This window comes from Seriola aureovittata, chromosome 10 (assembly GCF_021018895.1).
Source record: "Seriola aureovittata isolate HTS-2021-v1 ecotype China chromosome 10, ASM2101889v1, whole genome shotgun sequence".
Lineage (NCBI taxonomy): Eukaryota > Metazoa > Chordata > Actinopteri > Carangiformes > Carangidae > Seriola > Seriola aureovittata.
The window spans coordinates 4,991,480-5,017,765 of record NC_079373.1 but is presented as its reverse complement, the minus strand read 5'-3'; the positions used below and the strand labels follow the sequence as shown (position 1 = coordinate 5,017,765).

The window sequence follows — 26,286 nt, the reverse complement described above, 5'->3', positions numbered from 1 at the left end:
TTACTAATTGAGCACATCAAGTGATGTAATGAGGTGGAACAATAGCAATTTCCCCTAAATAAAAACACTCTACAGCCAAAACACTCTTCAGACGGTACTCCACTAAAATGATATGTTGAAAGGCAAGAGTTTAACCTTCACAGTGTCATTGTATGAATGTATTTTCATATGATTGTGCGGTTCAGACCTTGCGGAGGTATTTCCCCTCTTCAGTGTGACCTCCACAGACTGTAATGAGACCGAGGAGAGGACGTGCCCTCCTCGGGTGAAGATACCTTTGGAAGATTGTGTGCTGGTATAAAGAGAGATTAGGCCCCCGGGGTGTTTAAATGCTAAACAGGGAAAACGACCCTCAGTGCTTCTGGTCTTTTGATCTTCCACCTTTTTAAATGGAAAACAGCTGAAATGAATTCAGCGTTATGATTAATAACATATCCTAAATATTCCACACAGAAGTGAAGACTATTGCTGTGCTATTTAAACCATTTAGAGTCAATTTAAAAAAAATGTCTGTTCCGTGTTTTAAGTCTTTATTTATTCTTCATTTAAAGATACAAAGGCCAAACATAAAGGAATCCTCTTAGAAACACAATACTGGAATAAAAAAAGCTCAAAATCCAGTCAAAATTCTATGAGGTCAACAGTCAGTATAGCAAGAAACAAACTCATATAATACCATAAAAACACATCAATGTCATCAATTTATTTTGATCAATCATATAAAAGCTGAACAGCGGGAAACAAGAGAGCTAGAATAGTTTGAATGTTGATGAACATCTAGAAAAAAAATGAAGCTATGCCACCAATAAGTTCAGATTGGTTCAACTTTAACTGAGCGACTCCGGTCAATATAAATGCATGCAGACGTGGATAACAAGGGTGACTGTTTCTGGAATCGTCTGCAACAATAATAAATATTGTACAGTGTTTGACACCATGTCCATCATCAACCTCTCAGTGGCACCGCTATCCCCTCATGCATTTTTAAGGATCTTGAATTAATATTCATTGTTATCAAAACTAACACAGTATAATATTGCACAAGCCCATTATTCATAATTCATGGGGCGGAAAGGTTTAGAATACTGTGACGGGGGCGGCAGAAGCGGATGATACGGCGGGTCGTGTCACATGTCCAGTGGAACCGTAAAAATCAGCTTTAATTTGGTTTCTCTCTTACAGTCTTATCAGTGGTGTCGCAGCTTTCAACTGGAGGCATAATGTTGGACCCTAAATAAATGGTCTGCAGCAAACATTAACATCTACTTATATGAACAGATTCCAGTACAAAGGTACTATGTACCATGTGCATGTCACATATTAACACTGAACAACCAAAGCAAGGGATTGCCCCTGACTTTTATAACTCAGTTTAGTCTAACAAAGAAACTGAACTGTGGAGTTTGTTTTCTTTTCTTTTTTTTTTATCTACATGTAATAATGAATATGTTCACGTATGTTTGATCTTCAATGCACAATACTGTTTTTGTTTTTTTGTTTCTTTTTGGTTTTCAGATATTTCAAATATCAAATCACAAACATCAAAGTGCCATAAAAAAGTAAAAGTGGGTGAACACAACTAGAAGCACAGCCGAGTGAGTGAGTGAGTGAGTGAGTGAGTGAGTGAGTGAGTGAGTGAGTGAGTGAGTGAGTGAGTGAGTGGATTAGTAGTGTTTCAGTAGCATTTGCTTTACATTAGGAGCAGATCTGCTTTGACCTGAGACATCCTTCATTCATTTTGAACTTGCAGTCTCTATACTGTTGTTAATCAATAAGTAATACATGCAATTCTCGAATGATTATTGATTTACTACCATTATTCTAGCAAAGCACTAGTGTTATGAATAATACACCTATAGTTATCCGTCAGTTCAATTTCGAAAAATTTTTTCATCCTGTCAGCAATGACAAATGGATTTTAAGCATCCAGCTCTGAAGTTGTTCTGAGAATCAAGATGAGAAAACAAAGCTTCCTTTGATAATCATTCCACTTCAAACAGCCTGTTAAACACGAAACTAATGAACTATAAATTGACCATGAAGGTGATTTGTTTAAAAATAAACCACTTCATGAAATTTGATACACATCTGCTGTAGCAGCCAACATATAAATCCTGTCCAAAAAATTCTGTCCAAGGGGAAATAATTTTCTGAATGAATAATTTGAGACTGTCTCAGCAGCAGCATGTGTAAATCTCAGTCAACAGCTATTGTTTGTTTGCTAAAGAGCAATAAAGTGTCTCTTTTCTCTTTCACTCAACAATAAACTCTTTTTGTTCTTTGTTTATAACATCCTGTCTGTCAATGGTGGTGTCTCCTCTGGCTCTGAGATCACATCTGTTTGGCTGCTAAACTGACTGACTGATGGTTCATTGACCGATTATGTCCCACAGTGAGAGAGATTTATTGTATTTGATTCCTCTTTTGTTGTGGATCTGCATCAGTGCACCACACTATCTTTTTCTACATAAACCCACAGGAACAAAAATCTGAGGGTGTGTTGGCACAAAACTTCACCCTCATTTGGCCAAATGCAGCCACATGAGTTACATGTAACTTTGTGAAAGCTGGACGTTGATTTCACAAACAGGTTCAGTAAAAATAAGCATTTGTAGATAATGGGATGTTTGCACTTATGTTATATGTTATATGTGTTACCAAAGTGAATACTGTTAACCTTCAATGTTGCCCTCTTAAGCAGTTCAAGCAGAAAACACGAACTGCAGGGAAATACTGGGACTACTGTACCACACACAGGGGGATCTTCAGATTTTCAGTTTGTTATTTTTTTCTTAACAAACACAACAACTGCCTCAACAAGAAAAATAATCAACCAAAATGTATCCTCTAAAGATGATATATTCTGTGTGTCCTGGGGGGATCGAGTGTGTGGTTATAGGGCATGTGCAAGCTGTTAAATGGAGCTTATGTACATCACCAGGCGTGGGTCTTGGAGGTTCAACGTTCCAGGTAGAAGTGATCTGGGATCAGAGTCCAGGCAGCACCAACTGATACAGCAGCAGTATTGTTACCCCTGACCTCTGCCACAGGGATGAGGGATTCACCACCTTTGATTTAGCTGGTAGGTGGGATAAAAATCTGACCCCAGCTCCGCTTAGTAACAAAGATGATATACTGCCACTTCTTGAAGTGATCACAGATTTGGTTCAGGTGGAAAAGATGAGTGATCAATTCAGGAAATGAAAACAAGAGGGGACACGTGAGCTTAACTCAATCTAGTGACAGTGATTAGGGGTAACGTCTCCCACCTCCAACCAGCCAGGGTTGGGGTGGTGAGGTGCTACTCTGGTGTTTGCTGCCCTCTAGGGCTGAGAGCAAGGCAGTGCAGGTGTGGCTCAGGAGGGAGACGGGAAGGAAGGGAAGGAAGGGAAGAGGAAGCAGGAAGGGGGGAGGAGGTAGAGAGGAGGAAGAGAGGGAGGCAGGTACCGGGCGGTGCTACTCGTCACAGCCCAGGAGCTCCATTCGCAGGGTGATGCGCTCGTGCCACTCCCACGGCAGGATGCGGACGTATCGGCCATAGAACGGCGGCTCAAAGATGTTCTTTTTGTGAACGTTGTTGTCACTGTTGCCTGGGAAGATCTGAACAGAGAACATCAGCCGATCAAAACAACACAGATCATAGATGCTCCAGATAACAGAAGACTTTTTATGCTGCTTGTTTCCTTAATGAGTGTATTCTTGAATGAACATATGCTCCTTAGCTAAATACTGGAAGATATAGTGTCAAGTTTTCTTGTTTCCTGTGCATGTCAGACAATAAACAGAGTAGAACATCAAAACACTTTCTGGCGCTCCAGCACTATGACGTAAGGATAAAAACTCTTGTGGGACTTGTTTTCCCATGTGAAACTTTGAAAAGCAGAAACTCTCACTGTTACCCGACTGAACACAGTCACCAGAAAAAGTCATGTAAAAGGAACCTTAGCAATTAGTACAACCTCATTAACAAATGCTGATATGATCCCATACAAGACAGATTCAAGACATAAACTGAACTTCTATCATAAATGTTACATCTACCTCATGAAGTCAGAGCAAATAATGCCAATGTTCCACATCCTTGATTTATGACTTCATTTGGTTGTACTTATCGAACATCTGGCAGTTGGCTTTTTGGATTTGCATTATGAATGAATGCATACAGAAAACTAATCAGGCCCAGTGTCACCATGATTGGTTCCAGGTGTGTAGACTTCACAATCACTTCATCTCATACATTTTCCCTTAAGAACACATAAAGAAAACAACCATCTGCAAAAGCCTATATTTCTACTTTTTAGACAAAATCAATCCAAATCAATGATTATTATATAATTTCAATTAAGTACATATCTCTTATCTTATGCTGTATTTTTTTTATCAGATGTGTTTAATATGCAGTGATAATGCAGTGTAAACTCATTTCTTTGTATGCACTGCAGCTACACTGTTATTTAATCAGGTGCCGTTTTCTCTATTTGATATTTACGTTCTTCTTCATGCCCTTTGCCATAGTGTTGTGTTGCATTTCCCAAAGGGATCAATTCAGTTTCATCCTTTAAGTTTTTTTGGCTCAATGTTTCTGGTAGCGGGACTGACCTTGTCGGTCTTTGTGGTCTCATCCTTCACGATGGTCCAGGTCTGTCCATCATCGCTGTGAGCCACTTTAAAGGCCATGACGAACTGGATAGAGCCAAAGTCTTTGGCCCCCTGTGTGATGATTCCTGTGATCTTCTTGGGAGACTGGAGGTCCACCTGAGGAGACACAGACAGGTTTACTTTATAAAAGTAGAGTTGGGAAAACTCAAAAACAACATGCAGATCTGTCTTGTCTTCCTACCTGCAGCCACTCAGATCTGTTGTTGCTGGCGGCAGTCCAGGCGTTGGTCTTGCCCTGTTTGTCCAGCCGGGCGTAGTGAGGGTGCCAGGTGAAGGCCTCGATGCCCCAGGTCCGGAAGGTGCTGGAGGCCGTGATCTGGCGGTCAGACACCAGTCGGGACTTCATGCCCATCGGCTCTGAACAACCTGAAGTGTTTGAATACACTGTGGAGGTGAGACCAGGAAGAGGGACAGAGGAAGAGACAAAGAAAAAGAGGATGGAAAGAAAGAGAAAGAATGTATGATAGACAGGGGACGGACAGGAAGCGGCCCAGGCCAGCCAGTGATGTGAAGCAGCAAACAGACACCCAGAGATGATGATGGTGGAGGATGAGTTTAGCAGATACAGTGGGCAGACACATGGCATCCAGGTGAACATGCAGCCATAAACGTGCAGCTTAAGGTTTAGCTGAGAGTGCACTCAACTCTTTGTTGATCACAGCCACATTATTAAGTTACACTGTGACCCTTCACAATTTTGCAGTTTACTATATTCTCACACTCTCTCATAAATTCAATAGAAAAAGACTCCTGAAGTAGAAACAAACTTGTGAAGCTCATTGTTTAGTCTATAAAGGCTGTAAAAGACTTTTTAATGAGTGTGGCTTAGTGAAGCAGCTGAGCATGCAGGTCAGAGGAACAGAGGGTGAAAGCTGCAAAACTTCAGCTGTACTGTTGCTGTCTGGCATCAATGCAACATCCGTTCTCATTTTCATTACATCATTTTGATTTGATCACTTGATTCCACTCCATTGAGTGAATCAAGTGAGTTTGTAATACTGACCTAAAACCTCCAGGAAACAAACTGTCTCTCCAAAAATTCATAATGAGCATTTAAGCAAATGTACTTTTAGCTGTGAAAACTTGTTTCTCTGTGTTTTAAAAACAACCAAAACTCATTCAAACAACACATGCTGGTTGTGATCTCAGACTGACAGTTGACAAGCTACAAATATGAGTTTTGCAGTCACTTGCAGCACAAACTGGGAAGCACAGCTGACAGAAGAAAAGACATTGATCTTATAAATGAGACAACCATCAAGAGAGATGGACATTCAACAGTGTAATGAGGCCACATTGGTTTATGATAAAAGGAACAGCAAAATGAACAGACATTTGTTGCAATACAGACAACTTAAAAGAACATAGTATTTTGTTTGCCCGCTGGGGTGACAAAAAAGTCTCTGAATCATTAGCATCTGTGTGGACGTGCTGGTTTTATAGTAAAATGTGATCATATGGTTTTGATGAGAGATTTAGGGATCATCTTGGAATAGACTCATGAGACAGTCTGCATCTGTGTTCAAAGTCAAAGAGTAGTGAAATCCTCTGAGTAACATCCTTTGAAATATGATCAGTCACTGAGTGTAGGACTGAAAATAATTAGTGAGGAAACATAAGAGGTAAATGCAGGGAAAAATATGTTATTTCCCTTCCTGGTGATAATTTTTACCACCTGCTGTTTGGATAACTTGAAATGCCTGTTTCAGTCTCTAACAAACATCACTAAACTGAATACGGCTCTTGTATGTTGTGTTATCTTTTCTGTGTAGGTTTACCATTGAGCTCGCAGCCCACCAGCTCCATGCGCAGGGTGCAGGCCTTGCGACACACCACAGGGACAATGCGGATGTACTGGGCAATGATTGGAGGGTCAAACAAGTTGGTCTTAGTGCCATCATTGTCCACGTTTCCCACAAACACCTACAAAAGAGGGAGGGGGAAGGAAGTTTATGTCAAACATCAAACATATACTTAAACCTATTTTCATAAAAGTGTATAAAATAAAAGTAAACAAAATTGTTTTACAAGTGATGTAGTTAGCAAAGTTATACAAAAGACACAGTCTTATTGTCAGTTTATTTGTGTAGAGAAGTCACTGCTCCCTCTAGTGGTTCATTTCTTTCTTAAGAAAATATGATGTTGTGGTTTGTGTGTTGACATCAATGTGTTTTGACTGCCACATATTTCAATATGTCAAAGGGGACAAAAAAAGCTGTTTCAAACACAGTTGTAGGCTGTGGTGCTTTCTGTTGTGCTGCAGTGTGCTGATGTGTCTCCTCACTTGGTCCTTTCTCTGTCCGTCTGTTCTGTACATGGTGTACGTCTTGCCGTCCAGACTGGAGGCCACTTTGAAGGCCTTAATGAACTCAGCTGTTCCCATGCGACTGGCGCCTTGAGTCACAATACCTGTGAAACGCATTTTCCTCTGCATGTTGATCTGGAATTATGGAAAGAGACCATACATGAGTTAAGTAAGTTTCTTTTAAAACAGAACTTCTATCCAAAAGTTAAACTGAAATTTTAAGTGTTATGAAATCAATGCAGGTAAATATCAATAACATAAAGGTAAAAGGGAGAAACATCCCCATCTAACATCTATTAGTCTTCATGTCTACTATCAATGTACTTAATTAATTTTGTACTTATCTGATGTAGCACTGATCTTACCTGTATCCATGGGTTCCTGTCATGTGCAGCAGCACTCCAGGCATTCACCAGTCCCTTGTTGTTAAGGCGGGAGAGCTCAGGTCCCCAACGCTGCAGGCCCAGCAGGCTGTAGCGGACTGATGAGGCCGAGATCTGGGACTCAGCGATGCCCCCTCCTTCCAAACCAAGCAGAGAAATACAGCCTGTGGAGGAGAGGTACGGTGGGGGGGCGGGGGGTGGGGGGTGGGGGGGGGTGGGGGAGTGGGGGCGACGACTCAGACATCAGTATGAGATTTCCCATTGTGGTTTATATGCAAGTAGTCACATTTCTAGTTACCTGCATCATTTTGAACTCAAACTGAAATTCTGCTAATGTGTATGAATTCAGACTCTGACTGTAGAGAAGAATGGTGAGTGCCTAATGTGTAGAACAGATACTCAAGACAGAGGAATTTCTGTGTATATTTTCACATACTCAGAGATGTAATCAAGGTCTAATATACATTCACTCAAATCTCTTGTCTGTGCTAAACCTTTACTGAGCTATGTAAACCATGAAATCATTAAGAATGCAGCGCTCTGAATCAGCTTTATTGAATAAAGTATTGATTCTTCATTTGGGCCCAGGCTCTTGCTGCCTATTGATCATCCTAAAACGCAGCAGCTTGGCTGCTTTCCCAACCCCATCATCTTTAGTGTCTTCCTTCCTTCTTCCTACACCAGCAATAGCACACCATTTCATTTATTCAATTTTCTTTCCTGAGGGGATCAAAAGTCTCATTTCCCATTCAAGTAAATGGGAAAGTCGTCTCAGACTTTTGGAGCCCACTATATATACACCATCATGAGTACAAGCAGTTTTACATCTCCAGTCTCAAAAAGCCAAATGGATTTGTTATGTTTTTTTAGCCTTCTGGCCTGCATGTGAGAGCATGTTATGGTAGAGTGCTGGACCGTTACACTTACGCAGTTGGCAGTGTTTGCCCACATAAGGGGAAGGGCAGTGGCATTTGAAATCTCCGTCCAGGTCCCTGCAGGTGCCACCATTCTCACATGGCTGGCCGGCACAGTCATTTACATCTGCAGAGAGATAAACCACATCATGACTTAATGTAGTCAAACATAAACAACTTACTGGTCAACTTTAATCAGCCAGTCTGGAAGCAGATACCAGTTAGAAGTGTGAGTGATCACATGTCATGCTTAAGAATTAGGCTTTGATATATCTTGAACTGAGGTTAGTTGAAGCCATGCCAACACGACCTACAGCAGAGAGAAGGCTGGAGACAGGAGACTGTTACTTATTATTGGACAGTCATTGGAGCCTTGATCAAATGACTGCTATCAAAGAACCAGGAGACCAAGAGGTCAGAATGTAAACTATATAATTGAAAGATCCCAGAAGTAAATGTGTTTAGCTGGGTGTGTCTTCATGATACATGCTAGTTTAAAGAAGAATTGAGTATCATTAAGGACCATTTAAGTGCAATGCCTGTTTAATGTCCTTGTAATTCTTTGTATTTCCTCTTGATGGCACCCAAAACTATCTGTCCAGGGCCAGGCTTGTGTGAGATGAGTTAGGGAGGAAAACGAATCAGCAGAATGAAACGGGAATAAACTCAAACTCCTTTTCATCCCTCACTGTCAGTATGACTAAACCCACTTTGAACATACTCTATATTGACCACATACACCAGGAACAAGTTTCATAAGTAGCTTGTTGTGCAGATGACTGCATAGCAAAAGGGGAATTTCAGTCAATCTCTGAAGCTTTAGGCACGCCGATGTGATTTTTCTACCCAACAAACACACACATGGCAGAATCTCCCAACCCACATGCTCGCTCCATAAATAGCTGTGTCCAAACATTCATTTTCACACAGACACAGGAGGAGTACAGTAATTCTGAAATGTGCTTCCACAAAATCTGGATAATGAGGTCCCCAGTCGTGACACATCTGGCTCTGGGAGCTCACACTAAATTACTTAAAATAGACTATTTCTAGCAGCAACAGCAGTTGAATATTTTAAACACAAAGCTCTCTACACTTTGTAAATAAGCTCTTTGATCAATTTACTGTTGTGGCACATTTCATAGCAGCTACCTCTGTCTGTATCCAGATACGCTGATGTATACACCTGAGCATCTTTTTCTTTTTTACTGGGAGAATGTATATAAGGTTCCTTTACTGCTATATGCACAATAAGGAGACAGGAAGTAAAATACAAGGCCATTATAAACTACAAAAAAGAATGAATATATGGTATCTATTTGGATAGGCCGACTGGTATTAAATGGTGTTAGCTGTTTTAAGAAGATGGATAAAAAAAACATTCATCATTCATTTGCTGTTTGGAGGATAAAAACTCTGGTATGAAGAGTTTATAAACCATCCCTAAATTCAGACCTCCAGGTGAGTTAAAAGGCTAACCGGGAAAAATGGTGCTCTATAAATCATACTCCATAAATTATGTCACAACAGCAACCATGTGTTTTAAACCTTGTAGCACACAGACCAGTATCTGAGAATGTCATACCCATGAGCCAGAGAGCCTGTATCAGTAATTGATGACAGACTGATGGAAACTCTGGTCAAGTCCTGTTGTGCGTCAGCTGGTGACCCTCTCTCCAGTAAGAGGATTGGGCATCAGAATGACCATACAGTCTGGTCAGCCTCAGGTCAGACTCTAATCCATTTATCTGAAGGGGGGGGCACGCAGTATCTCTGAGACAGGTAGAGGAACAGGTGGGTGCACTAACACTGCAAAAGCTTGTCAGTTGTTTACCACTCGGGCTCTGCATGCCTGACATGTACACACTCTGCTTAACTGTAACCATGACAGAAGTACAGAGATGATTCAGGGTAAAGACCTTGTAACTAAAATGTCAAACAAGAAAAACAACACTGACATCTAATTAGCCGTTACATGTGTAGCAGTATCTGCTATCAGCACACTGTTTGCATACACAGAGCATGTGCATGGCCTGTGTCCAATACACCCTATTGCTCGTAACAGAAACAGCACACTAGCAGAATATTTAGAGTGTCAATATCTGTCTCAGCATGAAGCGAAAGCCAATACAAATCTCATGCGGCTTATTTGAAACCAGACCCTGATCAATGCAAAGCCAAGGTCAACTGGCAGCGCATGTAGTGATCATCAAAGCTATCTCCGTCCAGGATCTGTGCTGCAGCCAGCAGGATCCAGGCCTTAATAAAGGTATGAGTCTGCGTCTGTTGGCCCAAACCTGTTGTTGTATTGCTGAAAAAGAAGAGTAGATGAAGTCTTGCAATATGCTATATTCTCCAAACCTCACAGCCTGAGGCCTTAGTGCATATGGTACCCAAACTGAGTTTTGAAAGAAAACCTGTGATTTTTATGGTACGACAATGACACTTTCCCACAAAGTCAAAGTGCAGAAACTGTGTCAGGAGTGAAACTAAGAAAAGTTAGTTAAGAAAATTTAAAAAACATTTTTAACCTTTCAACTTTTAGACTCAAAGTTTTCAGTACGACTGTTGCACAGTAGCAAAGTCTTTTTTTCCAACTAATGACAACATGAAATGAGCAAATTACATATTTTTAATCATCACTCCCACAGTTGCCATGGTACGACAACCAAGGGGGGTGCTCTATAGGCATTATGGTCAGCAGACAAAGCCACAATGGCATTATTAAATGGAAAAAAAAGACTGAAAGGTTTCCAGATGTGTAATTTGCTGTGCACTGTGGACTGGACTAGCTGAAGCACAGAACGGAGCGCCACAGCAGGACCCAGAATAGCTTTAAATCGGATCTCTGCCAGGGTGTCACTCTTTGCTGGAGGGATGCAGAGCTCTTAGTTGAAACTTCTGATGTCATAAAGTATATTTACAGAGAATATTATTTAAAGCCATGTTTCTAAGCCCCTCACTGTGAACAGATCAAGACATGGCGACATCAAGTCACTGGTAATGAGAGCTGTGGTACTTGAAGGTGCAATGTCTGTCTGTCTAAATTATTTAATTTCTCCAGTTTGAACTTCATAGTTTTAATGTAAGTTAATTTAACTTTCTTTAACTCAGTGTATATTTGTTGGATTTACTTGTATATAATATGGATTTTTATTTTCATCTCTGTTTCTTTAAAAAAGATCTTAGAAAGTGTCATCAAACTGGCAAAGTCATGTCCTTGTGGCTTGGATGAGTAAAAGAGAGTCATGGAAGTTAAGAACACTGGAATCCCCCTTTCTGAAAAACCACATTATGGTAACATATTTACACAAATGTGGTTATTGTAGTTTCTGGAGGATCTCAAGCAAAGCGCTCAATTCCCAACTGCATAGTGCGGTCAAAAGAAGAGGAGCTAGGGATGTGAATACACAGTACTTACTTCGGGAGTGAATACCAGAATTATCGTGAAAAAGAACATACTTGATTTACTATTTTTGAATAATTTCTTATGTTCATAATTTTGTAGTACAACAGAGCTTGAACTTCACAACTCAGCATTAACCAGGTCTGGAAGTCCTTAAAACTTTCTACAGGAAGATTCCTCTTAATTAAAAGGAAATACATGATAAGTCTTAATGATTACCAGTTTATCATCAAATATCCCTTTGATTTACACCAAAATACTCATTGTGTGGCTGTCTAACTGTTAAAAAAGCACATTCTGTGGTTAATTGAGATTGAAGACCTTATTAGTCTGTTGCTGTTCACCTGTGAAGGTCAGCCTCTCCAGTCAAAACAGTTAACAGCTGCTTCTGTTACTTAAGATTATGTGATTCAAGGTAAGCTGATCTAATAGGCCAATCTAGCTGTTTAATGCAGACAATAGTTCACCAGGAAATGCACGCCAGGCTTAGTCAGATCCATGTATATGTGATATATATATACACACTCCCTGTACTCCACAGGGGGCATGGAGCCCAGTCTGCCCACGCTACCACATCCTGGGAGGAGCTGAAAACTCAACAGAAAGCTGCACACTTATACACACACCCTCTGGCGACTTCAAAGAAGCAAATAACTGCCTTAATCTGTTATGAAAATCTGGGATTTAGAGACTGCAAGCAAGAAAAAGACTCCTTCCCTCACTGTTTCCATCCATCTGCTCACTTTCCTGCATCTCCATACCCCCAACTCCCTTCCCACACACACACATACATACACACACTCCTTCTCTGCAACCCATAAAGGCTTTTAGGCCAATTTGACAGGACAGTCAGAACTGCTGCAGTCAGACCTGAGTAGTGAGTGTGACATTGTCAGGAGGGCAGACTTAATTCATCGTTCCGCCTCCACGTTCACTTTTTCGCCTGGCAACAGTAGCAGCACTGACGTTGCGAGCGCTCAGTGCGGACCGCCACTTTCTGTTGGCTACACTGGCATGAGGGATAAACATTGTTTGTATGTGTATGCTAAACAGTCTGTATATGAGATCATGAGCTGTGTGTGGTTGTTGTTGTTTATGTGGGATGTGCAGCAAACACGTGATTAAGCTTTTAGGCCAGTATAGCTTTTTGCTCCCTTGATCAGTTTCTAAGAGGAATCTTAGTCCCTTAAGTGGAAATATGAAATAATACATTTGAACAACATATTGATAAAAAAAAAACCAACATATCTGTTCTTCTTGCTTTTGACTTCTGTCTGATAACAGAGTAAACCTGAAAGGAGAGGGTGGTGCTATTTTCAACTCTATTCTTTTCCCACATAGTCTACCACTTGTTTACTGTGGCATTTTGTATTTATATTTTTCTAGATGCAGTCATTAGTGTGAGGACAACATATTTTTCTACATCTGGCTCCAATTTTACAATACCTACTTGTCAGGCTCGTGTTTTCTGATCATAAACCAGTTCATCCTCTAATCACAGGCTCCTATGCATCCTCACAATTCACCATTGAGAAAACTAGTGATATTCCTCAACTTTTTAATCAAATGCAACCCTCAAATATTTGTCTCAATATGTGTTTCCATGTGGGTAGTGAATTTGAGGATGCTAGTTAAATGTTTAACAACACTCCGCCTCCCCAGGTTCGCCATAGTCACTGGTTTTCTACAGCCCATCTACTTCTGTTTCACACAAACCGTAGGAGCTGGCTGCCATGATCCTCATTCCTTGCCCACACACACACACACACACACACACACACACACACACACACACACACAAATTAGACAACACTTAAACTGTCACAACACAGTCATCAGTAGCTGTGAATGGAGGGGCTCCTCCCTGACTCGGCAATCCTCAGAGGGGTTCACATAACCAACACGGTCAAATAAATTCCCCTCATAATTATCCTTGAGGCATTATCTAATTAGTGTAAATGCCTGCTCTGCAGAGGGCTCTGACTTTGGCAGCTAACTTACAGCACCAGCCAAAGGACGTATGAATGTATGGATTTTGATAAACTGTGATTTTTGGTTTTCAGGGGTAAAAGAAAAATACAAACCAATAACTTGAACTGTATCTTTTATAAGTCGAATGAGAAAGTTTTGGGCATAAACATGGGCTGGGGAATTAAAATAGATGCTAACTTAAAAACAACTTGAAAAAACTGTCCCAGAAGACAAATGTATAGTTTCACTAAGGTTTGAGACAAGAGGGAGTTAAACAACAAATCTTTTAGTATGAAAGGATGTCTTCCTGTCAGGGTGGGTGAACTGATAGTAAGGCAGCGTATCTAACGCTGACCTGATCTCACTGCTGCCTTTGCTGCTGGCCTCGACTCAGAAACAAGGAGAGATAGTGCTGACCTCAGCAGTTCCCTGTCTGTCAGTGAGTGTGTATGTGCATGCATGTAGTCTATGTGCATGCTGTGTGTGTGTGTATGTGTGTGTGTGTGTGTGTGTGTGTGTGGGGGGGGGGGGTTGTTGAATTCCTCTGCCTTAACATGCAGCCAAAGGAACAGAGAGCACCTGGATCCAAGAAAGAAAAGAGACCATAGCACAAAAACAAACATACATATGCGCACACATGAGCGCGCGCACACCACACACACACACACTCCTCAAGTCCCACTTTTACTGTTACCTTTTTTTGAACTTAAATCTGCCCCTTGGACACCTAGGATAAAAAGGCATACATGATCAAACGCAAAATCCACTTAGGCTTTTTCCTACAAGTCCCACTTGTTTCCTGCTAAATTAGTTCTTTGTGCACACTTGGCCACTGTTATTCTGCCGCCTGCTCGTGTAAACAGTAGCCATCTGTCTCTGTCTGCACGGCTGGAGGCAGTTGGAAGAGCGCAGCACATGTTCCCACCGTTGCTTCCCTCTCTCACACTGACCCTGACTGAACCAAACCTGGTCTGAGTGACGTGTGAATGAAGCTCCCATAAGGACGACAGCTGTCTGTCTGTCTGGTGGCCAGTAGTCACAGCAGCTGTCTCCATGTTATTGTGTCAGGGTAGACAGATAAACTGGTACTTCATTAGTCTTGCCCATTAATTGTATGGGAATGCAAATCTACAGTTGGTAAAAGAAGGACACCGGCATATGAGTAACACTGTCACTTAATTTGATGTGCTGCTATAGCTGAAAGTAGTAAAACTGTACCATAGCATTAGATACAAAAACATGGAGTTGATGAAGAATTAATAACTTTCAAAACACTGCACAAACAATCTTATTTACACTTTTTTAAAAATCAAATAGCCCCAAGAGATGTTTTGTTGGTATAAGATGGCACCTAAGATATACCTGCTGACATTTTTTAAGGCTGTTATGAGATACTTTCAACTCTCATTCATAGTCAACCTTTCCATGTGTTTTTTACACTTACAGTTTTTACAGTGGTGGCTCAAGATCTTGAAAAGCCAGCCAAAATTTGAATACACAGAAAACTTCTAATCTGGCCAGAACAAAAATACTTACTAATAAAAATACAGAATAACTTTCTATGGATGATGATATAAATATCCAGATATGACACAATGGAAATGATTTTGAACTGCATCAGAACCAGAATATTATCCCTAATCTCAGATTTATAACACAGCTCTACAGTAAACACAGATGGATACTGAGTAGCTAATGATATAATCCTAATAAAACTATCGAAGAGTTAGTAGAGACTCACTGTTCTGGCAGTGGACGCCGTCAAAGCCCGGCTGGCACTTGCATAAGTACTCGCTGAAGACGTCGCCTCGGCGGGAGTGGCCCGTCACCTCACAGATGGCATCATTCTTGCATGGGTTGGGGTTGCAGGGTCCTTTTGGAGAAGAAAGACACACAAGAGGAAGGAGGTGAGAGACAAGTTAAACAGAGACTGAGCAGTACTGTGTATTGTAACCTGTAATAAATATTTATTTTTCAGGAATTTGTTAAGGGTGATGGACAGGGTTGATCCACAGTAAATTTTAGTTTTACTAACCTGCTCTCATTTAAAATGAGTTACTATTTAACTTTAGAGCTGCACGAGATTACACTAAGCACCAGTAAGTGATTCATTTGTATAAATCGTCATTGTCTAATCAGCAAACGGTAAAAAGGACTCAGATCTGAGACTCATGTTGACGTCAGAGGCAGAGCTTACCAGTCTCAGTCTCATTGCAGGTTTCTCCAGAGAAGCCATCAGGGCAGATGCAGATGAACGGAGCTCCTGCTCCAGTCACACAGGTTCCACCATTACTGCACACATTCACCTCACAGTAATCACCTGCAGACAGAGGAGAGAATGACAGGATGAGTAATACTGTACAATTTTAAATCAACTACAAACTTTTACAAGCAGCTGAAATATGTCAGCAGACAGGATAAAAGAAACTAATGGTCTACGTCAGTTTGTAGAGCCTGATGAATACATAAAGTAACTAATTTACATACAATAAAAACTACTTTTACTTTCTTATATAACAACACTGTCCCAAACATGAAGGACTTTGGATGTTTGACAATGGTAAGATATTGTTTAGGTTTTAAGAGTCAGAAAACAGCTGTGGGTGTTAAAATAAAACTGAACAAAAGAAAAAGAAGGATCCAGTAGAACAACCTTTTATGACAAGAATTCAGACCAGTCAAAAACATGTTGATATGCTTAACATTTTTCTTACTCTGACAAATCAGCTTCGGTCTCTGGCTCTTATATGGGATTATTTCAAGAACTCCTGAGACAGTGTCAACTGAGTTTTCAATCCAGTTTACTGGATTGAGTTTGTTTTTTGACTGAGTTTTAATCTGATTTCATTGAAATGTGTAGTGTGGCAAATAAAAAATAGCAGTAAAGACAAATAGTGTAAAAGTGTAAAGGAAGAGCATACAATAAAACTGGACATAAATCCTGTTTGATCCAACTGTGGTTTGTCATCTTCATTTCATATTCAGAAATGTCTGACAGCTCAGCACTTCCTGTCAACGAACATCTGATATTCCCTGACCCATATTTCAGGGTAGGAAGAGGACAATCAGATATTGCAGCGGTTGTGACTTTTAAGTGGTTTTAGCAGAGTCCCACAGTAGTCTTTTAGTATTTAAACCAGTTATCTAAAAGTTTTCAATAAGAAAGAGTGGGCATGTTTTAAGAGAGTATCAGCTAAAATCATGTTTTCTTCCATTACTATATTTGCCATTGCATTCCCTTGTTGTGCTGCCAAATAAAGAGTAAACAGCCTGCTGCAGGTTGGATGTGAGGGTTTGAACAGCTGAGTAAGCCATCACTACACTGCAAACACAACACAAACACTGGATGCTTCCACCAGCTTCACTGCCGCCTGGCCTGAACCTGACAATCTGGCAGCTCTCTGAGCACCAGGGAAATCATGTCAGCAAGCAATGGGTGGAGAAAAAAAAGAATCAAGAGGCGTGTGGCGGTTTTCCTTTTCAATTTGGAAACTATGGCAACATCTCTAACAAAATAATAAATATCTCAAATTGAAAACTAAGTATGATCATTGCAATTAGGTTCCATAGATGCTAACAAAGACTAAATGCTTTAAATATGTTTTAAACAATACACAATTACCACATGAAATTATATGTTTTCTGCACATAGATATATAGCACTGTGGAAATTTACTTTTAAATTATACCCTATATACTCATTTTGTCACCTAAAATATGGAGGAAGTAAATAATTGGGAGCCTTTTCACACCCTAGAAGACAGGGATGGCATTTTCAAGTTAACACTTATCATTTGGATAATTGAGGTTGGACCCTAAGTGTGAAATTGGTGGTTTAAGAGCCACAGTGTCTGCCATACAGGCTAAAAATGAGCTCTAACCCCATTTTTTCACTGTTTCAGGGAGGTACCTCTTCCCACCTCAAACAAAGCAGACTCATGGGAGTAGATAAATGCTATTTTTTTTAGACTTCGACAGTAAAGAAAAGTGCAGTTTTAGTCCTGCTGATGGTATTACTCCCAGAGGCCACAAGGCCACAGCTGAAAATGGCATTTCAGAGAGACTTATAGCTTCCTGTGCATCACTGTGTAACCTCACATCATAGACACGTACTCACTCATATCTTTTCTGTTGTTATCTTCTCTTGTTCTTCAAAACAATCAAGGAATAGAGCATTCTGAGCAGTTTATTCAGTGTGAACTCTGCTCATCTGTGTTACGTTGCGGAAAAACTAATTAACTGGTCTTCAGAGAGATGAAAAATGTAAAAAATTATATTAAAAATAAATATATTACAATTTGTAGACTGCACTTCTATTTTTAACCACTAATGTACACAAATCTGGACCCCATTAATTATCCACTGTGGGAGGAGGGAGAAAGAGAAAGAAATAGATCCTCTTTGCCAACATCCTGTTTGGATTGTTTATCTACTGAACTGCACTTCCCATGGATGTCCAGTGTTATCAGTGCTGTATCCAGTGTCACAGCCCTCAAATGCTTTAACATCTCATGGGCCTGTTAGGCAATAGGCCTGGCTGGCACCGCCAACACATCCTTATCCAAATGTTGCTGCCTGTTTACCTTAAGGGAAGGAACACAACCTCCTTCCCTCCACTAGCAGACCGCCGCTTTCAGGAAACCCTCTTAGTACAGAGAAATAACAACGTTGAACAAATGACCTTCTGTGAAATCATCTGATTGATGAACTTACAACATTTAAGATACAAATAAAAAGAAGAAAAGGAGAAACTCCCCACTTCATTTAACTGTCTCTGCACACACTGCTTGTGGTCTGCCCTGACTGAAGGGAAATTTAGTTGGCAGACTGCCTGGGTTTACTAAGGAAATGAAATTATTAGTCAAGGTGGTCAGAGAAGAGACAGTGGTCAAACCACGAGCGCCTCCATGAAAATTCCCTGACTGATGCCACTGTCAGTAAAAACCACATAAAATTACACAGTAATGAAGAAAACAGTCCTTATTTTTCCCTTATTCACACTTCCACAGTACATTTAAAATATGATGGATCTGAATAGGTTTTGCACTGCACAAGGATCACGAGACACACACAAAAACTGACTTTGAATTCAACCAGTTAAAGAAGATCTGCAGTTATTATGTGGTTTCTTCCCCCACATTAACTGTAAGCTCCACTGCTGTTTCAGAGGAAACAAGACACTTCTTCTTCTTCTTTATTATCGACATGAACAGCACACAGGCAAATAGTGTTCCAGGTAAGAGTTCATATTTCAAGGGAAATCTGTGGTTGTTGTTTCAGTTTTGTTTTATTCAGAAATCATGGAAAACAGGCAGACATGATATATGTATAATATATCGCATTTCCTAACAAACCCCTAGTGATATCCAGCCTAGAGATATGATATCTATAATATAAAACAATTCTAGTGAATGACATTTCCTTTGTGGTGTTTACAACATTAAAAAAAATGTCATTTTCATTGGAACTACTTTGTACTCAAGACATAGTCCCTATGAAAACTGTTGACAGAAACAGAAAGATTGCTGTTGAATTTTTCAAATGCCACTTTTACATGCTGTGAGAACCACAAACAAAAACCCATTCATCTCCATTGTGTTTTGGAGGCACCAGAAATCTAAGGGATGTATATCTAATAACCTGGACAACAAAAACTAACTTCGTTATCCAGAAATACATCAAGTGTGGATGTAAAACTTGAAGTGCTGTTTGTCCAGAGGTGTCACTGCCTTCTATATTAACTCTGTTTATGCTGCATTTGCCTGAAAAAAGTTGTTGCTGAAGTGGTGATTCCTAAACCCATTAATTAGTAACAAGCCTTGGTATGTTGCCTTGATATTGTAGCACGCTGATATCCTCTCTCATAAATCACAATAACTACTAAAGCCATAAGTCATCTGAGGATAGTCACAATTAGAGCTATACTGCAGCATTTAATGATGTAGTATAAAAATACATTTGCCCAAATTACACCAGTGCCTGAACTACCCAACAAAGTGCCCCACTTTGACTCAACCACAGTGACAGATTAGGAAGGTATGTGGAGTTATGTTTGGCCAAACAAGCCATTTCCACAGGGCATTGTGCTTTTCTCGCTCCTTATGAGTCATGGTCTGTGCCTTTCCCATGATGCCTCAGCCCAAGAATGAGGTTCAAATACCAGACCGAAAAACACAGAGCAGTTAATGCCAGCAACACATAATGATTCTGTCCCCAGTGAGACCCACCAACATGAGGGTGTATGTGATTTTGCAAAAAGCTTGAGCTTCAGATATGAGGACACAACTGGGGCTGGCAATCATATCAGTTCAGTTAGTAATATCTTAATGCAAACATATTAAAAATATTGAATATCCTATATCACTGAATTTAGGTATTTTTGTATGTCATTATCTCATAGCATGGTCAGATGACAGCAGCTACTTGATGTGCACACATCTCTACCAATTAAGAAAGCCTGTACTGACAAGTGTGTACAGGGGCTTGGTTTGGCATAAGTGACCGCGACAAGTGTTGTGTTTACTTCTTGGAAACAAATGAGCGGCAGTACAACACACGGTGCACATGTTCCCCTTAGTAGCTTCACAGAAAAATTACAAGTTAACCTGCGGGTGCTGGAAGGATCTGAGTGAACACGCTCGCCCTCTGACCATATTAGATCCCAGGTAAACGGTTAAAGAGGAAATATTTTACAAAACCTGCTCTAGAAAGTAATTTAAGGGCTCTGCACCATTGTTATGAGGACAGGAGAGCCATTTGAGGACACAAGTGGCGGAAGTGGACTCTCTGAGGACACTCACTGCAGCCCATATTAGAGAAACAGTTACTGGTTATGGAGATAAAGAAGCACTTTTGAGAAAAATCCCGTTGACATAAGTGAGCAGTTTCAATCAGTTTGATGTGAAACAAAATCATTTCTGAGGGCTGCTGTGTTTTAGATAGGATTCACTGACAAAGCATGGGAAATACACACAGTGCATGGCCATGGGCAAAAATCCCTTTAATCTGAATTCCTCTTATCAAAGATGACATGGAGATCAGTGGCACACTAAGACAGTTTAAGAGGGATTTGAAGAAATTATGAACTATGAGGCAGGTTTGTTTGAAATGATCTTATAAAGTCAAAGCTGTAATGAGCCCATACATCCACTCCATACTTGCTGATTGTCTAGGGCAGAGGTCCCCAAACTTTTTCCTGTGAGGGCCACATAACTTTTCCCTTCTCTGATGGGGGGCCGGGTTCAGTTTGTAACAGAAAAAGTGTGACGATCGCAGGGGTGCCTAAACGTAAAAATTTATTGTTTTCTAGAAAGCCACACATAACCAAATAACCCTTTCCGGGTTCTTCACAGAAAAAAAAGTCAGGAAATAAATAATAACACTATTAATGAAATAAATAATAATAGTTCAGGGGGCCGGGCCAAATGTGGGGGCGGGCCGTATCCGGCCCGCGGGCCTTAGTTTGGGAACCACTGGTCTAGGGGCTGAATAAGTGTGTGTGTGTGTGTGTGTGTGTGTGTGTGTGTGTGTGTGTGTGTGTGTGGTTATGTCAGTGCTCTGCGTCCTGAGGCCTGAAAACAGCAAACACGCACAGCTCTCTGCTCTGTCACGCACACACTGGAGCATATAGGCTGGCAGGCGAGGGTGGTAACTGCATTAGACACACGCGCTCACGCACGCGCGCACACACACACACACACACCTTTTTAAAACTGTTAAGGATGTGCTGAAGCATAATAAAAAGGCTTGAGACCTGTAGAGTGTTCATCAAGTCTGATGACCTGCTACTGCCAGACTGCACTACTGGAGATGTGAGGAGAAGGGAGCCTGAACACATGTAACAGGAAGTGGGTTTATCAAGGTCGGGCCTACTCAAGTCCTTAAATAACCCAAACCTTTCCAGTATGAAAATCAGCAGGACTCCAGCTGCAGGTGAGCTTTCTGTAATCTGCAATTGCTACTCCAGAGCAGCACAGCCATCTGCTCCAAAAAAAACCAAACAAAAAAAACCAAACATCAATTGCCAGCGGCTAAAAATACACTCAAGCGTCACGTACCTTCAACACAACAAGCTTTTCTCTGAAGAACTGTAACTGCAATAGAGCCTGTTATAATATCACAACAACAGAATGCAGTTGTGCCTACATGTCAACAATGTCACCAAGTTGTCTTTGTTTATATGAACACAAAGATCTTGTGTAAACAGTTCTTGTTCTTGGATTCAAGTAGTGATGATTTTGTCCTTGGCTCAATGTTTAAGCTCCCATGACAGCATGTAAAATATTCAACGTGGCAGATTGGAAAGTGGGGCGAGAGACACTAATAAAGTGGCCCAAATTAGAAGATACTCCATATTGCAATGAAACATTGATTAAGGAAGCTATTCAAAATTCAGATGGAAGAAAAGAGTATGTCCTGTCCTGAGGGATTTGCTGGGAGAAGTAATAATAAAGTCATCACTGCTGAGGAAGACAGATGCCTGAAGGGAGGACCGAGGCAGACTGAGAGCTTGATTTGACAATGAAACACACACACATTCAATTTTCTCTCACACACATTCACAAAGTTTCTGACACAAGAACTCTGGGTGATTATAAAAACATTCAAGGCTGCAACAGTGTTTTCATTATTGATTTTCATTTCATTATATATTAATCTACCTTAATCTTTCTTGGTTCATTGACATTCAACGACGTTTTTGCTTGAAGTCGACTTATCAATTAACCAACTGATCATTTCAGCTCTAACCCACTATTTAGTTTGGGTGTTAAAGCCTGATACTGATTCTGATATGTTTTAAGTACATTATCTGATAGCAAATTATATTGTGCCAATATGCAATATCTATTCTAATTTGATCTCAGATTTTAGTGTATTCACTGTTTCCCTGAATCTTGCTCTTTTCAGGGTTAATATAAAACTCTGTACAGAAACCCACAATAATGAATTTTGTAAGGCAGAGCGAACCAAAGCACCTGTTCAGTAATAAGGGAAAACTCATTAGTCCAAAGAAATATTGCAAGTATAAAAAGGGCAAGAAGAATTTACCAAAAAGTATAATTCATCCATCAAAACACCCTCAATTAACCGCCAATTAAAACATGCAAAACAGTCACACTGCATCATTTGACATTGCAGTGTAACTGTGGAGGATGCACATCAATCACATTAGCAGGAAATTAAATTCCTGCTTAAGTAAGTCCAATATCTGCCTGATATATTGGCAATTAAACCCTATCTTACTCCCACAAGTAAATTTGCACTGATTCTAACTGCAAAGTGTTCCTATGCACCTGCCTACATCCACAAATTATACACATACACACACACTCCTGCCATGCCATTGGCCCAGCATCTGGCTATATTTAGCCCTGGTTCACTCAGCTGCCCTAAGTGGTCTTGTGAGTTAAGACAGCCTTAGCCCTGACACAGAACACCACTTTCTACTTCTCTCCTCTCCGCAGCTAACGGATAGTACAAGTAAACTACAACCTGCTGAACTGAGCCGAATCAGAAAACACAGGGGAAAAAAATCCTCCCCTCAGCTTTAATTCTGCCCTGTAAACATATTGCATGACACAGCAGCAACAAGTCCCCCCCCCCCCCAAGAAAAAAAAAAATCCCTGACCGTGTTGAAAGGTCTCAGTGAGCTCTGTTGTGGGTGGAAGTTCACTGGCATGCCTGTGTTGGCGGGTGCATCCGGAAAACTGACTTAACGTTGTGGTCAGGGCAACCACACCTATTCTCCATGGCTGTCCCGTCCCAGAGCCTCGAGGGATAAACATCCTGGGATGTATGCTTGTCCACAGACTGCAAATGTTTTCAGTTTCAATTCAAACACAAAGATATTAAAAGAAGTGTATCAAACATTTATGTAAGTGGTGCACCAGGGAAGATGCAGCATTCTGTTTTTCACACAAGTTTACATGAGGATGTTACCAGACAAGGAATTTAAGTTGAGCAGAATAGTTTTTAAGCAGTTGTCATCAATTTTGGCTGCCAAACAATTCAAACATTTTCTGATTAATCAATTAGTTTATTGCCTAAATATTGACTTGCAACTATTTTGATCAAATAATAGTTTGTCATGTCTCTTACCTGGAACAGAAAATACTAAACATTGCTTTCTTTAAGCTTCTCAGTTGTGATGATTTTTTGCTTTTCTTTGTCTTATGATAATTAACTGAATGTCTTTATTTTTGTTTTTGTTTTTTGGGACAGTTGGTCAGACCAAACAAGTTATTTGAAGACATCAAGAATATGTATTTGGCTTTGGGAAATTTAACAGACATTTATTAACTATTTCCTGGCATTCTATACACCAAATGATTAATTATGTAATCTGCAGGTTAATCAATAATGAAAATAGTCTGTAGTTGCAGCCCTTGTCACATGCATGCATCTGCAGCCTTTAATGTATTTGTCAACATAGTGGATCTATACAAGCACAGAAAGCAGCATTGAGCAGATGTAATGCTGAATTCAGATTCAATAAAGTGATTCATAAGCAAAGGGGACTTTAATCACATGTTTAATTTTATACTATTTACCATGTGCTTTAATGAGACTAAAAATTCAATGCATTGATCTCTGAGGCAGGGAGGAAATGTCAAAGGTTGACTGTTTGTCAAATGGAAAGAGTCAAAAGTCCAAATGTTTCATCTGATGTGAAATACACATCTGTCTTTCACATAGCAGCGACTGAAGTTATGAATTCTCCTCTTTGTTAATGTGCAAGGAGTGGAACAGGGACATTTTCACATTTGGAAAATACATCATCATACCAAGGAAAACATTTGTGTGACATGTGATGCCTTCCCCTAGGTCTGAGAGCAGAAATGAAGGCAGGGAAATCAGGCCATTTTACCCTTTGTGCATAGACCTAAATGTGTTCAATGCATGGAGATGCAAACAAAGCCAATCGCCAATGGCATGAGGTTAACACTGGAGAAGTATAATAACCACCCTGTATGTGTCCTGCTTTTTAAAAGGGTCACTCTGCACAAAATTGCCTTGAGGTAACCATATCTTGACATAACAAGAGGCCAAGAAACTCGCCAATTCAAAAACACGCACATATCCTCACCTAAAAATATTATTTTTTCTCATATCCTAAATTATGTGATGTCTCTTGACATAACATTAGTCTCATCTTATAGTTTCAGAGCCAAGCAATGGCCCAGCCCCAGTCCAATTCCTACACGTCCTGTCCACTCATTCAAGGATCGCTTGAACTTGTGCACCTACAAACCTACCCACTGCTCGGTTACTCTGGTGATAATTTAACTGTACCACTGACGTACCAGGCTGAGATTAAATCATCACAAACCAAACACTCTTCTAGAATAAAAACAACACAGGAAACTGCAGCGAATAAACAACGACATTTCAAGTGAATTAATTTTTAAAAAAGAATGAGAGAGCGAGATGAAGACACGGAGAGGGAGACACTTTACAGCAAAAACAGCAACTGAAACACCAACGGTCCGGGGACGTTAACGGCGGCGGTTTAAACTGTAAACAAACACAAAGAGGCAACTTACCGTTCACCGCAAACACCAGACAAGCTGTGAAAAGTTGCAGCCAGAGGAAAAAACGCGTGTGCTCCTTCATAGCTGCTGTTTCTGTCGGTGGTTCAGTAGCTGTACTTGGTTGAGTTAAAAGGACGACCTCACGGTTGGGAGACAGCGGCGCTCTGGACTCTGTTGCTACCGAGGTCCTGGCTTGTTGTGCGGCTCTAAACTCCCAGGCAGCAGGCGTAGCGCATGAGCACGTGCAACTCTGCTCTCAGCCAATCGCATCCGGGCTTTTAATTGTAGCCCCGCCCCCTCCTTCCCGCTGTTGAAGGAAAAACAAAACCAAGGGCAATATATTACCATGGAAACAAAAGGAGCTATTATAGTAAATGTGTTGCATTAAATTAAATGTCTTCATTAGGACCCTTTAATGTAAAACTCCTGAGAGGTAAATAATTGCCTCTCAATTTTGGCAATTGCAGTCACATATAACTGTGACCTAATTTTGTGTTTCCATGGATGAATTATGGCATAATGGGCCCCTTTTGTGTAAAAGGCCCGCCACCCTTCCTGCATCAGAACCCCCAGACTGGAGAAGACACAAAACAACCATAAATCACACAGTCATGTCAGCTGTGGTGAGTTTGTGTCTTTTAATTTAGCATCTCTTTTTGGTCATTTTATTATAGATCATTTTGCATTGCTTTGTGGTTGTTTTGCATCATCTTGCATCTCTCTGTGGTCATTTGTGTCTCTTTGTGGTTTTTTTTGTGTCTCCTTTTGTTTTTTTCAGGTCTGTTATGTTTTGTTTTGTTTTTTTTGGGTGGGGGGGTGGCACATCTCGGACTAGTTTGGTCTCCTTATGGCCTTTTTGCATCTCTTTGTACTTGTCTCATTTCAGTAGTTTTGTGTTTTTTTCCAGTCCATTTTCCAGGGGAAGGTCAGAGGCCCCCTGACCCCCTGGGTGACAGGCAAAACAAAACAGAACGCAGCATGTTGACACAATTCTGTCAACACAACTTGCTAGCAGTGTTTCAAAGTGTTGTAAAGGAGCTATTTGTAAGTTTTGTTATTGTTATATAATCAACATTAGCATTAATAGCTGTTTACTTACCAGTCTTACAAAGAACTT

The 26,286-nt window shown here is 40.5% G+C and overlaps 1 protein-coding gene across 4 annotated transcripts; it reads right to left on the bottom strand.

Annotated features, from left to right (window-relative positions):
* Positions 1 to 513: 513 nt before the first annotated feature.
* mfge8b (milk fat globule EGF and factor V/VIII domain containing b) lies at positions 514 to 25,376 on the bottom strand. 4 transcript variants are annotated; one of them, XM_056387685.1, is made up of 11 exons: positions 25,182 to 25,376; positions 15,836 to 15,958; positions 15,380 to 15,511; positions 14,333 to 14,365; positions 8,275 to 8,388; positions 7,330 to 7,511; positions 6,944 to 7,099; positions 6,438 to 6,582; positions 4,841 to 5,043; positions 4,600 to 4,755; positions 514 to 3,600 (listed from the first exon to the last, which is right to left on the bottom strand). In XM_056387685.1, exons 1-11 carry the CDS (start codon positions 25,249 to 25,251, stop codon positions 3,457 to 3,459), a joined length of 1,458 nt encoding a protein of 485 aa, XP_056243660.1. In that variant the 5' UTR covers positions 25,252 to 25,376; the 3' UTR covers positions 514 to 3,456. The 4 variants fall into 4 exon arrangements, with proteins under 4 accessions (XP_056243660.1, XP_056243657.1, XP_056243658.1 ...); XM_056387682.1 differs by having other exon boundaries at positions 4,841 to 5,025; positions 25,182 to 25,375; XM_056387683.1 differs by lacking the exon at positions 14,333 to 14,365 and having other exon boundaries at positions 25,182 to 25,375.
* Positions 25,377 to 26,286: the final 910 nt, after the last annotated feature.